At 52.5% G+C, this 15,476-nt stretch overlaps 1 protein-coding gene across 2 annotated transcripts in view; it reads right to left on the reverse strand.

Annotated features, from left to right (window-relative positions):
* Positions 1-15,476, reverse strand: part of CACNA2D4 (calcium voltage-gated channel auxiliary subunit alpha2delta 4) — a 110,365-nt gene that overhangs the window by 8,690 nt on the left and 86,199 nt on the right. For both annotated transcript variants that reach the window (XM_045588398.1, XM_036457661.2), the window contains exons 27-29: positions 6,701-6,762; positions 5,608-5,652; positions 5,319-5,381 (exon numbers count right to left, since the gene is read on the reverse strand). In XM_045588398.1, the coding sequence (XP_045444354.1) occupies positions 5,319-5,381; positions 5,608-5,652; positions 6,701-6,762 (170 nt within the window). The remainder of the gene's footprint in view (positions 1-5,318; positions 5,382-5,607; positions 5,653-6,700; positions 6,763-15,476) is intronic.

The raw sequence follows: 15,476 nt of genomic DNA on the forward strand, positions 1-15,476 counted from the left end.
TCCTGCACCTCCTGCACCTCCTGCACCCACTGCACCCGCTGCATCCACTGCACTCCCTGCACCTACTGCACCCCCTGCACCAACTGCACCCCCTGTACCCCCTGAACCCACTGCTCCTCCTGCACCCACTGAACCCCCTGCACCCCCCACACCTCCACAGTCACTGCACCCCCTGCACCCACTGCACCCACTGCGCCCGCAGAACCGGACTTCAAGCCTGCCCTGCCACGAGGCAGGGAGGACAGAGGGCTTGGGGAGGTAGGGAAGGAGGAAGGGAGCAAGGAAAACAGGGAGGCCCAGGACAGTGTGTCAGAGGCCCTGTGCGGGCAGAAGGGGGTGCCCTGGTCTCAGGGCCTTGCAGGCACCGGCTCTGTGGGCTGCGGCCAGGGAGGGAGGAGGTGCTATGGCTTCTGGGAGACTTAGCCTTAGGGAGAGACCCACAATGGGGTGTCTGACTGCAGCTCCGCTGCCCCTTTGAGGTCCATTCCGAAGTTCCCGGGAGTACGGGTGCTACTGACAGGCAAACAGCAGGACCCAGAGCCCAGATCCAGGTGACAGGTCCCTGGAAACGTTACACAGAGCTGTTGTCACTCCCGCTCTCTGCTCTCTCTCTAGACCCCAAATAGGTGGCTGGGATCCGTCCTTCGTCCGTCCTTCGTGGGTCTTTATTGTAAGACAGAGTCCTGAGCTGGGACAGAGGCGCAGTGGGGCCAAGTGTGTAACCCTCCGGCTGGAGCAAAGCCGGGGCCAGGACAGAGCCGAGCGCCCTGCCCTCCGCAGGCTCAGGGGGGCCTGGGGCTCCCACACCGATGCTTGCTGGGCGAGAGGCCCATGAGGAAGGGCTGGGAGGACTTTGGGAAGACTCCTGCACCTGGGACAGCGACAGGCTTCTCTCCCAGAGCCCTGCCGGACGCTGGCAGGGGCGGGAAGTGGCCTGGACCTTTCGGCACATAGCCCCGCCCAGGAGCACACCCCGATCCACAGCAGCTGGCACAGAGGCCGAGGCGGCGGGTCTCCGGCTTCAGCACACGCAGGAATCACCGGTGGGCTTGCAACGGCACAGAAGGTGGCCGGTGGCCATCCCCAGAGCCATCCCCTTGGCCCGGGGTGGGGCCTGGGAGCATGTGTTTCTACCCCACTGAGACTCTCTTCCAGCTCAGGACTCCGTTTGACAATAAAGACCCACAAAGGGCGGGTCCCAGCCACCTATTGTATTTGGGGCCTGGAGAGAGAGCAGAGAGCAAGGGCGCGGGAGTGACAACAGCTCTGTGTAACGTCTCCAGTGGGCCTGTCACCCTGGATCTGGGCTCTGGGTCCTACCGTTTGCCTGTCAGTAGCACCCGCACACTGGGAGCTTCGGAATGGACCTCAAAGGGGCAGTGGCTGCAGCCAGATGCTGCCTCTGGTCCTCCCAGTACACCGTGAAGCCTCGGGATAAAAGGGGCAGGGGGAGGGGTTGCGTTGGGAGGGCCCAGGCTTGTGGCCCTTCGTGGCACCTGGGTGTGCTCAGGGAGGGGCCGGTCTGGGTGGGTGGGCAGGAATGCGTGGTGGAATGGTCCTGAAATGGCCACAACGGTTCGGGCCTCTTCGAGCCATGCCCTGTGGAAGCCCATCCCCTTGAGGGTAGGCTGGATCTAGTAACTTGCTCCTGGTGAATGGAATATGGTCCACGTGACCAGATGTCACGTCTGAGATTAGGTTCCCAAGATTCTGACCTCTGTCTTGCTCTCCTCTCTCTGCTCGTCACGACTCTCTTGCTCTGATGAAGCCAACTGCCGAGTTGACAGCTGCCCCCTGGAGAAGCCCACCTGGCAACTGATCTGGCCAGCGACCATGGGAGTTTGGAAGCCCAGCCTCCTCTACTTGAGGCTTGAAATGACTTGAACGAAGCAGCCCTGGCTGATCCCTTAATCCAGCCCCATGAGAGACCCTGAGCCAGACTCACCCCACTGAGCCATACCCAGCTGCCTTACCCCAGAAATGGAGATGGCAAGTCTTGTGGTTTTTAGTCATTACATTTTGGGATAATTTGTTATGCAGCAATAGGTAACTGCTACAGAGTTACTGAATGCATGAATTAAAAATCCCACAAAACCAAAAATGGGTGGATAGATGGCCGGGCCTGGATATCTGCCTGGTGCTGCGTGTATCACTGTTGTCTCTGGCGTGGGTGCTATCTCCTCGAGCCCTCTTAACGCCTCACACTGCTCAGGCCCCGAGCGGAGAGGTGCAGAGTGAGGAGAGAGGAGCCCTGTCGTGATGCTGCTGCTTCCAGAGCCTGGACACGGGCCTCGGACCTACCCCGGAGCCTGGATCCCGGGGCCCGGAGCTCAGGGTCCTAGGGCGTTGGTCCTAACTCTGTGGGACTCAGACCAGTCTGACGCAGTGAATAAACTCAGCCCTGAGCATGGACAGAGGGAGGGAGGGCAGGGCCGGGCAGCAGGACTGCTCAGCGGACCTGGCCTGCAGCCCGCCGCTCTCCGGAGAAAGCCGCTCTCCCGGGCTCACTCCCTTTGCCCAACGATCCTGCATTTCCTCCAGGACCCTGCTCCCCAGCTGGACATCCCTCCCCAAACCTTGTGGAGCCTCAGTCCTCCTCTGGTATAAAATGAAACCAGTAACATCGCCAGAGCCTCCCTCCCCTCTCCTGGGGCTCCCAGCGCTGGGGCGAGAGGGGGGTGAGGAGAGCATGCGCTGTGGGAAGCCAGGGTGACCGGGCACAGCGGGAGCTGGGGCTCTGAGGAGGTCCTAGGGGTCACACCCTATTAATGAAGATCCCCTGTGCCCTGCTTCTTTGTACAAAGGACTTATAAAGCTACACACAATGTTATACAATAACACGATAGATGAGAAGACGGGTAAATAAACTAGGTAAGCACATCCTTTGTAAAACAGAAGAGTCTAAGTAGCTGTTTGCTACCACATATTATCCAACGTTGTGCCCTCTGGTGTCATGATTTGAGAAGACCTGTGAGCGAGTGTGCAGCAGGACCGCCGTGTGTTACACCAACGGCCCCTTGGGAGTGCCTGCCCCGGGCCCACTCCCTGCAGCTTGTCCTGCTGCCTCTCAGGCCGGGGTCACAGATGATGGCCCACGGGCCAAATCTGGCTCTTGAGCTGAGAATGTGTTTCTATTTTCAAATGGTTGGGGGAAAAAAAATCAAAAGATTAATAATTTTTCATGAGACGTGAAGATTATGCGAAATTCAGATTTCAGTGTCTATAATTACGCTTTGCTGGAACAAAGCCACGCTCATCCCTTGCATTCTGCCTGCAGCTGTGCCCCTGCTACAGCGGCCTGAGCAGAGTGAGCTCTGGGCTGAAAGGCCTAACCCCGTGCTCCGCCCCAGGAGCCGTGGCTTTCAGCTGCTCCGAGCTCGGCCTCTCAGGCGTGGCTGTGGCTGTCCCCTCCCCACGTGTCCCGCCTTCCGCACTCTCCCTGGAACTCGGGCACCATGGGAGCCCGCAGACCTGTTCCCCAGGGCGCAGGGCAGCGCATGAGTGATGGGGAGCACTAGCGAGGCCCAAAGCCTCTTCCCAGCCACTGGTTTCATTTCTGTCATCACCCGTTCCCCCCAGAGCAATTGGGAAATACTAAATGAGCTGGGCTCTGTCCAGGGAAGAGTGGCAGGTCCAAGAGGGGGCATGAAAGGGACGGGAGGAAAGGCAGCACAATGAATGGTTGGCAGTTCGCATCTTGCAAGAGACGCCATGATGTCAGCCGGCCCTCAATTCCTGCTAAAGAGGAAAACGGACAAAACCATCTTCTTCTTCACGCCTGCTGTTGAGACAGGCTCCGCAGAAGCCGGCCATTCAGTCTCTCCTCAAGGAGTTGGGTTCCGTGACGCCCTGGTGCCCCTCCTCAGCTGCCCTCTTTCCCACACCCGCTTCCTATGCCCTGGTTCCTGCCAAGTTCTCACAACTTCTGTGGACTCTGAGGCCAGAGCACAGCCACGGCCACGGCCCCGGCACCCCCGCCTGCTTCCCCAGCTCTGCCGATCCCCCAGGCACGGAGAGTCTGGGGCTCAGACATCCTGTGGTGCAGCCCCCTCCTTTTAGAGAGGAGGAAGCTGAGGCATGGCTAATGGAAGCCGCTTAACCCAATCACAGAGCTAGTTAGGGGCAAAGCTCACTCTGGACCAAATGCTATTTCCCTTCCACTGAGGTTCAGCTTGGAGGCCATTTCGATGCTTCTGGCTTGTTTCAAGGAAATATTTCATGTGAAGCTATTCAGCTTGATTAGCTATTCAGTGAAGCTTCCTTTTAGTTTGATTCCTGGCTACATAATTAATATTGGGAGCCAGTTTCGACTTGGCAAAACAAAGTTATGATTGCACCTTCTCTTTTGCCTTTGTGAGCACAAGCGGGGTCCGAGGAGCCGTCACCGGTTGGGGGGAGATTATATGTGTGAGCTGGGCTGCGACAGGAGAAGGGTCACCCCATTCCTGTTTCCCTGCTAGCAAACCTAGGCGCAGGGCTAGAACAGAACTTTCTGCGAGGGAGGTCCGGGCAGGAAGACAGCACAGAATGAAAAGATCTGGTCCCCTGGGCCCAGGAAGGTAAAAGGGAGAGCCTACGATCTGAATGTGTCCCCCAGATTCACACGTGGACACCTAACCTCCAAGGCGATGGCCGAAGGCGGAGCCTTTGGGAGGCGAGTAGCCATGAGGGCAGAGCCTCAGAAACGGTTTCAATGCCCTCCAGAGGAGAGCTGAGAGCTCCCTTGTCCCTCTGCCACATGAGGATGCGATGAGAAGTTCACAACTCGGACAAGGGCCCTCATCCAACCACTCTGGCTCCTGACCTCAGATTTCTGCCTCAAGGACCTTGAGCAATGATTTCCCGTTGTTTATAAGCCCCCCCCCGCCCCCCCGCCCCCCCCCCCCCCCCCCCCCCCCCGCCGCCTGTAATTGTTACAGCAGCCTGAGTGGACAAGGCGGGAGGGGAATGTGACAGAGGGGTGAGCAAATGGGAGGACCCTCTGAGGCCAGGCCCTCAATGACAGCCGTGCACAGAACACGCGGCTCAAGAGGTGGCTGGGCGGAGCCTCTCCTCATTATGTGGGCAATTTCCCACCAAGAATGGGGAGAAGGCCTGAATAGTTACAAAATCAAGAAGTAATATTTTTCTATGATCATCTGAGCTGAAAAGAGCCTGAAGTTCATAATCTTGCTGTGTTGACTTCAGGATCCCATTTTCCGCAGACCTTTCACTCTCATGGGCTCTGAGGCAAGACTGCTTCCTGCGCCCTTAGCCCTTCCTCCTACGACATGGCTGCTGGACTCGGCTTATTCCTACCCCACCTCCCAGCATCTCACCTCCTGGGGTCGCTCTGAGATCAGGATGAACCCGTTGTTGTCCACGACGAAGCAGTCCAGGTCCTGAGGAGAGACCAGAGGGAGCCGAGCTCTGGCCCTGCCCGGGCCCTGGGTCCTCCACTGGCCCGGCCTTGGGGAAGGAGGCGGCCATGGCGAGGGAGAAGGTGCCTCCCCAGCCCAGCACGGCGGGAAGAAAGGGCACTGGGCGGGAGGGAGCTGGCTCATCCGGAGGACGTGGGTTCAGGGGCCCATGGCTCCCACTCCCCTCTTCACACTGGGAAGGACTTACGCTATCCTGGCAGCTCTGTGGGCACGGCCCATCCCCCGCTCTGCACTGGAAGGAAGAGAAATTGTCAGTCGGGTGTGCCCTTGTGTTTGTGCGGTAGCTATTTGGCGTGTAAGTGTGGGAATGCTGTGTGCGTTGTACTGTACATCTGTGTTGTGTGGGGACTGGCAGATGTGTGTCTATGGTATACTGGTGGTACATGCACATGTGGGTCTACGGTATCCATGTGTGGTGTGTGCCCAGGTATATGTGTGGTGTGTGTATGTGTGCATGTATTGGATTGTGTGTGTGTGTGTGTGGCGGTGTGGGGTAGTGGGCAGGGCACTGAAGCAGGATCCCTGCTGGCTGGGTCAGCCTTCCAGGAGGGAGCCAGGGCCCTGCCGCTGAGGCTGAGGAGAAGGGGGTCTGTTGCTGGAGCCTCATGGGTGGCTGCCTTCTGCTGGATGCGGTGCTAATCCCAGGCTGGTGCTCCTTCCCCCTCCCCCCCTTCCATCTTTACTCTCTGGTCTCCTACACTTACTCAAAGTGGGGACTCAGAGCAGGCTCAGTGCCAGGGGCAGATTCGGGGCTGGAGGAGCTTGTGGAGGGAAGTGAGGAACCCTGCGCAGCCCAGGGGAGCCAGGTCTGAGGGCTCTGGGAGGAACGGAAGGCTCGGGTGGGTGGGTCTGTGGTAAGGCACAGCTCCTGGGGTGAGCCACAGATTGGGCTGGATCTTGGGGGAGGGAGCGCAGGGCGTGGCGGCCCTCCACCCCCACACACGTACCCCCCTTCCCGAACCTCCCACTCCTACCCCACCCAGGAGGGCAGTTTCCTTACTCTGTTGTGGGGGGATCTGGGCAGCAGACACTAGTGACAGACAGTTCAGCGGATCAGTGTCCTGCCCTTTGCCCCAGATGGAAGCTGAGAGAGAGCACTGGTGGGGAAGGCTGGGACCAGAGACTGAGGCCGCAGGCAGAGGAGAGATCCAGCAGGGCTGACAGAGGCTGAGCAGGAGGGCTGAGAGGCTCTGGGGAGTGGGTCTGACGGTGCCAGCCCTTCATCACCGTGGAAATGTTGGGGAGCCTTCTGACCCGGAACTGACCTCCATCACACCCACCTGCTGCGTGGCTGCCCAGAACATGCGCTGCAGGAAGTCCAGCCTCATTTGGATGCCCACCGCTGTTTGGGGGTAGGGGGTGGTAGGAGGGAAGAGACAGTGAGAGGCAAAATGGATACAGTTAGAGAGAGGGGGCGCATCAGCAGGAACTGAGGGGAGAGGGAGCACCAGGGCAGCGAAGGGGTGGGGAGAACTGAGTCAGGCGGCAGCATGTGGACTGAGGTTGCTGGGTGTGGGGGAGGGAGAAAGGAAGAGACTGGTGGCTTCTGTCTCTCCACAGAGAACGGTGCCAGAAAATGGCCAGAGAGAAAGATGAGGCCTGGGCTCTAGAGAACAGTGAGGATGGCATTCATCCTCGGATCTCGGGGACCCAGGGCAGGTGCACTGGGCAGACCATGCCCCCTTTTCCACAGATGAAAAGGTAGAGGCTGAGGGACAGAGCCATTTGCTCGGGTCACGTGACTCAAAGTGGTGGCACTCTGGCCTCTGTGGGTTGGGTAGCTCAGGAGCCTCCTGGTCTCCAGCCTGACCTAACAGCCTCTCTTGGACCCAGAAGGCTTGGTACCGTCTATTCTGCAAAAACTACTCTTTTGATGATGCCACTTACAAGGGCCACCAGGCCTCTTTGGTTCCCAAATAGGTGTAGGGAACACAAGCTGGTGCTCCCATCCTGAGAGAAATTTGGGGCCAAAGAATAGAAGAAAAGCAGCTTATATTGAAAAAGAATTTAAAAACTAGGCCGACTTCCTACTGCCTGGTATAATAATACTGAAAATGTGTTGAGTGCCAGGGATGCTTACGTCCGTGAGCTTGTTTCATCTGCACGGCAGCCCCGTTCTATTATTACTCCGACTTCACAGGGGAGGAGACAGAGGCTTACAGAGATTACACGCTCCGCCAGTCATCTGGCCCCTGTCTCTGAGGCTCTTAGCCTCGATATTCCCTAGGCCTGGCTCCGTCCCGGTGGTCAGGAAGAGGGAGAGGCTTCGGTTCCCTCATCTGTAAGATGGGGACACACCTGGGTTCCTAGCCATGAGGCTGTTTCCATGAGACATTCTGCAGTCACCCCAGTGACATCCATTGGAGCGATTTTCTGTCACATCCATTCTGACTGCCTGAGATTTGAGGAGCTCTTCTGAAGGGAACTGGACTCCCAAGATAGCGCAGAGGTACAGAATTGTATCCTTCCCCGCCCCCCCCCCCCCCCACCAATATGAAACAATCCTAGAGAAATGTGATGGGGGGGGGCAGGGGAAAGGGAGAGACAAGGGAAGGGTCAAGGGGCCAGATTCCAGCCCTGGGTTGCACTGGAGCCTCGATTTCCTGGCTTTAGCATCAGAATCACCTGGAAGGTTTGTTAAAATCTCAGCCCCAGAGTTTCTCATTCTGGGTGGGGCCTGAGAATTTGCATTTCTAAAGTGCTCCCAGGGCTATTGCTGTTGCCCAGGCACCACATTGTGGGGACCACTGTTGTAAACCATCACTGACTGCGTGCACTTTTGGAGATGACGAAGCTGTTCTAGATCTCCATTGGTCCACACAGCAGCCACTCGTCACATGTGGCTTTTGAGCCCTTGAAATGTGGCTACTGTGATTGAGGACGCAAGTCTTAAAATTTTAATTTAATTTAAATTGAAATAGCTACATAGCTGGTGGCCATCATATTGGACAGTGCGAGTCTAGGCTCTGCGTTTACAGATGAAGACCCCAAGCCCCTGTGAGCCCCTCCCCGCCCGCCCTGCAAGTCCCACAGCAATTCGGAGGCTGGAGCTCTGGCTTGAGCAGATCCTTCGGTGTGGGAACATTTGAATTCAATGGGGGTTTCTTAGTTGCTTCAAGGCCCAGGTGGTTGAAAGGCATAGGAGTGAAGGGGATGGTAGACCCACTCTTTGGTTCATGAGAGGGACAGACACAGCAGGTGTGATCAGCAGCCCTGTTGGCCATGCCCCTCCTCCCTCTCACATCTCTCCCTCCTCTGAGGCTGCAGGTGGACCTCAATCACTCCCCCTTCTTCTTCCTTTTAAGACCACTCTTGATATTAATTTTAGATAGATTTTCCTTTCACCTGAAGAAAAAGGCTGAGTGAAAAAAGAGGAATCTCCTCTAAAAATTCTCCGAGGGGAGTCACTAATACGTAGAATAATAGGATCTTTAGAATTTAGGAAAGCTTATTTACCCTGGCCTTTGGCCCTTGTAGTCAAAGAGCTCTCAGACTATTCCTAGAATGAGACTGCCTCTCTACCCACTGGTCAGTGCCAGGTCTCATAGAATCATGACATTTCTGAGCTGAAAGAAATTCCATGATTTTAACAGAGGGAGTCTCAGAGAGTTGGGTTCATTTTCCCCTAATGAAACAGGGTTTTGAGGCTCTTGGGTAGAAAAGGTAGGAGTGGGGCACAGGGCAGATTCTCTCCCACTAGGTTCCATCTCACAACTGGACCAAAAGCTCCTCCAAGGTAGGCTTTGGGTCCTGTGTATCTGGGAATCCTTTGCAGAATTTAGTACATTCCAACAACCTACTGACATCTCCCCTGGAGTCACATTTTAAACTTTGCATGTCTGGGGTTTCCTCCTTGAGATTTCCCCATTTGGAGGGCACATTCTCCACCTGATTGTTCTCATGTTTCCCCATCCCATCTGAGTTCTGTAGACCTTATTCCAAAACTTCATTAGTCTGTCTGTCCATTTCTATCCCCCTCCCCTGCTACCAGTCTGGGTCAAACCATCATCTCTCTCACTTGAATTAATGTAATTAACCCCTAAAGGGTTCCCTTTCTTCATGATCTGTTCTTCACAAGTCACGAGAGTGCTCTTTCTGAAGAGCAAATCATGTCACTCCCTTGCTTAAAACCTTCCAATACCTTTCTTCCCACTGCTCTTTAAACAATATCTAAACTCCTTTGATATTGCCTTCAAGACTCTTAAGAAGCTGGCCTTGCTGATGTGTCTGATTTCAATGGGGATTCCTTCTCCCTTAAACATGCTAAGCTCATTCCTACGCCGGGCATTGTATCAGCTGTTCTGTCTTCTTGGAATGTTCTTCCCCTAAAACTTTACATGGCTGGTTCCTTCTTGTCATCACATCGCAGCCCAAACATCATGTCTTAGAGACCTTCCCTGACCTCCCAGGATAGAGCAGTCCTTTCCTTTGCCACTCATTCTCTACCTCATCACTCTTTTTCTTTATTTCTTTTTTTAAATCCTCACCCAAGGATATGTTTATTGATTTGAGAGGAGGAGTAGAGAGGGAGATAGAAAGAGAAACACCGATGTGTGAGAGAAACATCAATCAGTTGCTCCACCCCACCCCCCATGCTCCGGTGGGGAATCAAACCCAAAACCTAGGTATGTGCCTCAACCAGGAGTGGAACCTGTAACCTTTTGGTGTATGGCACGACTCTCCAATCAACTGAGCCACCCAGCCAGGGCTACTCTTTATTTTCTAAGCAACATGGTTTATTTATATTCTCATTTATTGTCAGTCTCACACCATTAGAATGTCTAGTAGCAGGCAAGGGGGTTGAGTTCTGATCTCTAGCACCTAGAATAAATAGTACCTAGCACATAATGGGGTGCAATAAAGAAATACTTGTGAATTCTATGTGTCAGCCACTTGAATGGGAAGCAAATTCTATGAGATCTCTTAGTTCCTTGCCTCTGGGGTTTAAGACCTTGTTGAACTTCCTTTTGCCATACAGAGCCCTGCCTTCTCACAGATGCTGGGCTTAAGGTCCTAGAGATTGAGCTGTGCTCTGATTTGTTGTGAGGATGAGCATGGGCACTTCCTTAACAACAAATAGAATGTGTCCTGCCATGCCCAACACCTGTGCCCTTGGCTTTAGAAATTTCAAATCTTCTGTTCAACACCAGCCTTACAACCTGAACAAATCCTGCTTTTCCACCCCAGACACTGAGAAAGCCCAGCCTTCTCCCCTTGGAGACTCACCAGGGCAGCTTGGGTTCTTCTTCTGGTTCATTTGATTGCTACCTTGGGTGGTTGGCTATTGTCAGAGCCTCAGTGGACCTTCAGCTGGGGGAGCACTAGGCTGGCTGCCCTCCACCCAGCACCTCCTAATAAGCCTACTGTGTGCAGGAGGTAATGCCTCATGACATTGTTCACAGGCAGGCTCAGAACTAACTCATGGTGAAGAGAGAAACCCAAGAAAAGGGGCACAGGGAATGAGAGTCACTTAGCCTGTTAGGGTGGCTTCCCCCCAACCCTCATGAATTATTAACCACCCTTGAGAGAACCGATATGGTGGTGTAGTTAAATGCAGGTACATGCTGCCTTCCACAACCACATCAAAATTACAACTAAAATACAGAACAACTACCATTCAGAATCACCTGAAATCTGGTTCAGTAGAAGTCTTACAGCTAAAGAAGTAAAGAGGAAAGCACATTGAGACCTATAGAATTTGTGTAATGGGCTGGTCTGACACCCACGTGTGGTGTATTTTTAATTAGGAGGGATATCTCCAAGACCTACCATGAGAAGCAGGTAGTCTAAGACCCCAAACCCAGGGTTCCAGAACTGTCAAGAAAAGTCCTCATAACTTCGGGCTGTAAAAACCATCAGGGATTGTGGCTGAGTGATGTGGAGGCTGCTGGAGACCCAGGTGTTCCTCTTAAAGGGCTCACTTCCCCTGAACTCCAGTGCCTGGTGGCTTTGGGGGAATCCAGGGTTATATGGAGGAACTGGACTGTGTGGTATGTGGCAGGAACTCAGGGGTGGCTTTCTTCCTGACAGGGGTACTTACAGGAGTTATTCTTCCTGTGCTGGGACCTCTAACATCACAGAACTGAATGGCAGCCATATTTGAGTTTCCATCAGTGTGACCCACATTGTTTGTTTCACCATAGTGATTCCCTGAGACCATGCCCCATCCAATTTGCAGCCCCACACAAGCTGTTTGCAATGGCTTTGTCATATGAATGGCTTGTCCTGATTCATGCTTCAGACTTTTCTAAAATCTCTCAAACAAGCAGCAGCTGGTATCAGCATGCCCCAAACCTACCAATAAAAGGCCCATGACCTGGCACTACCACCAGCTTGCCTTTCTGTACAGCTGGGCCTCACCTGGGCACTTCTTAGCCCAATACAATTAGCAGCCATCTTTAGATCTCTCTGTAGCTCCTGCCAGCTAGCCCCAGGCAGTGGCTGACTTTGCACCTCTTGGGAGGCCCCAGAGCCAGTGCACCTGGTGGACAGCTTCAGACCATACCAGATTACAACTCTACATATCCACAAGCGACACACTCAAGGTGCAGACTCAGTGAGGACCAAAGCCCCACTGAAGAAAGTGCTGTTCCATAGGGATGTCCTGTAAAGCTGCTCTTTGATTGTATTTGCAGCTGGTCCTCACAGCCAATTGGCCTGGAGATCAATTCCTCCCAGTGATGCCAATAGCAATCAAGGCTCAACTACAAGACTGTGCACACAGACCACACAGGGGTGCACCTAGAATGCCCAGCTCAGGTTAATGGGGAGACTGAGCCACTAGGCCCTACAGGACACTTACTACAAAAGGCCACTTTACCAATTCCAGGAGACATAACAGCTCTACCTAATACAAAGAAACAAACACAGGGAAGCAGCCAAAATTAGGAGAAAAAAGAAACATGTCACCAACGAAAGAAATGGAAGCAAGTGAACTATTAGCTACAGAGTTCAAAAACATGGTTTTAAGGTTATTCAAGGATCTAACTGAGAGCATTAAGGGACTTAGAGCTTCAAAGGACTCATAAGAGCTTCAAGGGACTTAGTGAGACTTTTAAGTATCATAGTGAGAATATCAAAGATATGAGAAAGGACCATTCAGAAATTAAGCATACACTAACTAAAAAAATAATTTACAGGAATTCAACAGCAGAATAGAGGATTCTGAGAATCAAATCAATAATTTGGAATATGAGAAAGCAAAAAACACCCAATCAGAAAAGCAAAAAGAAATAAGAATTCAAAAATATGAAGATAGTGTAAGAAGCCTCTAGGATAATTTAAGTGCACCAACATTCACATTATGGGGAGTGCCAGAGGAGAAGAGAGTAAGATATTGAAAACTTATTTGAAGAAACAATGACAGAACACTTCCCCTACCTGGTGAAAGAAATGGACTTATAAGTCCAGGAAGCACAGAGTGTCCCAAACAAGAGGAACTCAAGGAGGCCTACACCAAGACATCATAATTAAAATGCCAAGGGCTAAAGGCAAAAAGAATCTTAAAAGCAGCAAGAGAAAAGCAGTTATTGATAGTTACCTACAAGGTATACTGACTGTCAGCTGATTTCTCAATAGAAACAATGCAGGCCAGAAGGAAGTGGCAAGAAATATTCAGTGATGAATAGTAAGGACCTACAATTAAGAATTTAGAATTGTCATTTAGAATTGAGAGTCAGCTTTATAGATAAGAAAAACCTAAAGGAGTAGATCACCACCAAACCAGTATTACATGAAATGTTGAAGGGTATTCTGTAAGAAGAGGAAGTAGAAGGAGAAAAAAGATAAAAAATATGAACAATAAAATGGCAGTAAATACACATCATCAATTGAATCTAAAAATAAATTAATAAGAAATATAATCAACAGGATAAATGCATGAATAAAATAGAATCAGAGGCATACAAACATGACAAAGACAAATGAATTTCAGAGAGAAGGGGTGAGTGGGGTGTTGGAAGTGATTAACCAAAGATCTTACATGCATCTATGCATTACCTATGGAAACAGACAATAGGGTGGTGAAGAACTGGGGCGGAGCAGAAACCGGTGGAGGGGACAATGGGAGAAAGAAGAAGGACATCTGTAATACTTTCAACAATAAAGATTGAGAGAGAGAGAGAGAGAGAGAGAGAGAGAGAGAGAGAGAGAAAGAGAGAAAGAGAGAAAGAGAGAGTACTCATGTCTCTGAATGTGGGCCTTTGTTTTAGACCCTGACCTTGAGCCCCTGATAGAGGAGAAATCAGACTCCTTTCGCCTCGCCTTAGCCCAGCCTGCCCTTCTCCCTCCTTTCTCTCGTCTGCTTCTCCATAATCTCCTGCTCTCTTCCAAAACAGTGTTTCTTTAAGATTTCCTTGGCTGGCAGACAACCTAACAAAGAGCCTCAATAAGGCCACAGGCGGCAGAAGGCTTATCAAGATGAACCTTTTTGCTCTTTATCCTGCTGTCACCTCAGTCTGCTTTGTCATCACAGAAGGCAAAACAAAACAGCTGTGCACACACACTCATGCACCCCCCTCCCCCCCAAATGATCCCTGTCCAGGGCCCGACTCCCAAGGAGTCAGACGCTCAGCTTTTACCCACTCGCTCTCACATCTATTTTGTCCTCCCTTCTTCTCTGCCTAGATTACCAAGCCTACAGACATTGGGGTGAGGAGGAGCACCCTCTCCTGATACAGGCTGGGAAGTCTGCAGCTGCTCTGTGAAATCTTGGGTGATAGAGTGCTATTGCCAGAAGAGAAACCAGACATCTCAGTCACTCTGCTCCCATTCCATAGGCAGGAAACTGAGGCCCAGGGCTGTCAATTAATTAACGGAGTTCAGTGATTTTTAACCAATGTGCCACAAGAGGCACAAGAGGCACACTGGTGTGCCACAAGAATTGTTAAAACATGCAGGACCTGACTAGTTAGTCAGGGGCACTGACCTATTTCCTCTTGGATTGTCAAATAAAAAACAATGGCAGCCAACACAACAGTAGCTGTCCAGTATGAATGAATAAAAATTATACCTATTTTTTGTCAGATGGACAAAAACCATATTTTCTGGTGTGCCTTATAAGTTTAGTAATTAGTTTGTTTGAGTGGCTAATGTGTGCCGTGAAAAAGGTTGGAAATTCCTGAGCACTTAGTTATTGGGCAGCAGCATTTGACTCTGCCCATCCTCTGGGTCGGGCTTGAGCTTTCCCTCCCATCCCCCATCAGCTCTGGGCTGGGCAGGGCAGAGGCTCTCTTCTAGACCTGAGCCCAGCATGGGGAAGTGGGCAAGCCCACTGCAGAAAGCTGCCAGACATTTTCTGTGATCACCACAGGGTGGCCCAAAGAAAGGCCATAGCCCAGAGGAGAAGGTCAAGTCTGTGGACTAAGCAGGGTCACCTCACAGAGGAGTCATGCTCATTGGGTTTTTCAGGAGCTCATTCCAGCCTCAGGGAAGGACACGCTTTCTGAGGCTGCAAAGTGGGAAGTGTGTTTAGGGGTAGGTAGATGGAAGTGTGCAGCTTGAAGGCACCTGACATCCGGGTAGGTAAAAGGAGGTAAAAGATGCTCTCTCCTCCTGCGACAGCAGCCCGGCCCCCCACTGCCGTGTTGCCCAGAAGAGCAGACAGAAAGGAGTGTCCCAAGTGAAGGCGCATTTCTCAACCTCACCCTCAGTTCTGCTGGCGAATCCCCCAGGAAAGCATGCAAAATGGAAGTGGCACACTAGCAGACCCCTGACATTGCCGACATGCCACACTGTTTGCCATCTGCTTGTCAGGCCAGTTTTAAGGACTGCAAGGAAGGGTGATTTAGGGGACGGTTCTCAGGCCAGGCTCCTCCCTGGCTTAGTTTCCTTTGCCTTTGGATGGGACACTGGCCGTCTCTTGGCATATCCGATGTCATCGTCCTGACTGGTGAGTAAAGAGGCCGCTGAGCTCTGAGCACCAGTCTCCCCTCACCCAGGGCACACAGACTCCTGCCTGCCCACACCAGCACATCTGACACTGCTCCACCGAGCAGCCTGGCTCTGTGGGACTGAGGCTCAGTGATCCCAGCCCCCATGTGACCCTGGCTGGGAGGC

The sequence above is a fragment of the Pipistrellus kuhlii genome, unplaced genomic scaffold (assembly GCF_014108245.1).
Source record: "Pipistrellus kuhlii isolate mPipKuh1 unplaced genomic scaffold, mPipKuh1.p scaffold_m20_p_3, whole genome shotgun sequence".
NCBI lineage: Eukaryota > Metazoa > Chordata > Mammalia > Chiroptera > Vespertilionidae > Pipistrellus > Pipistrellus kuhlii.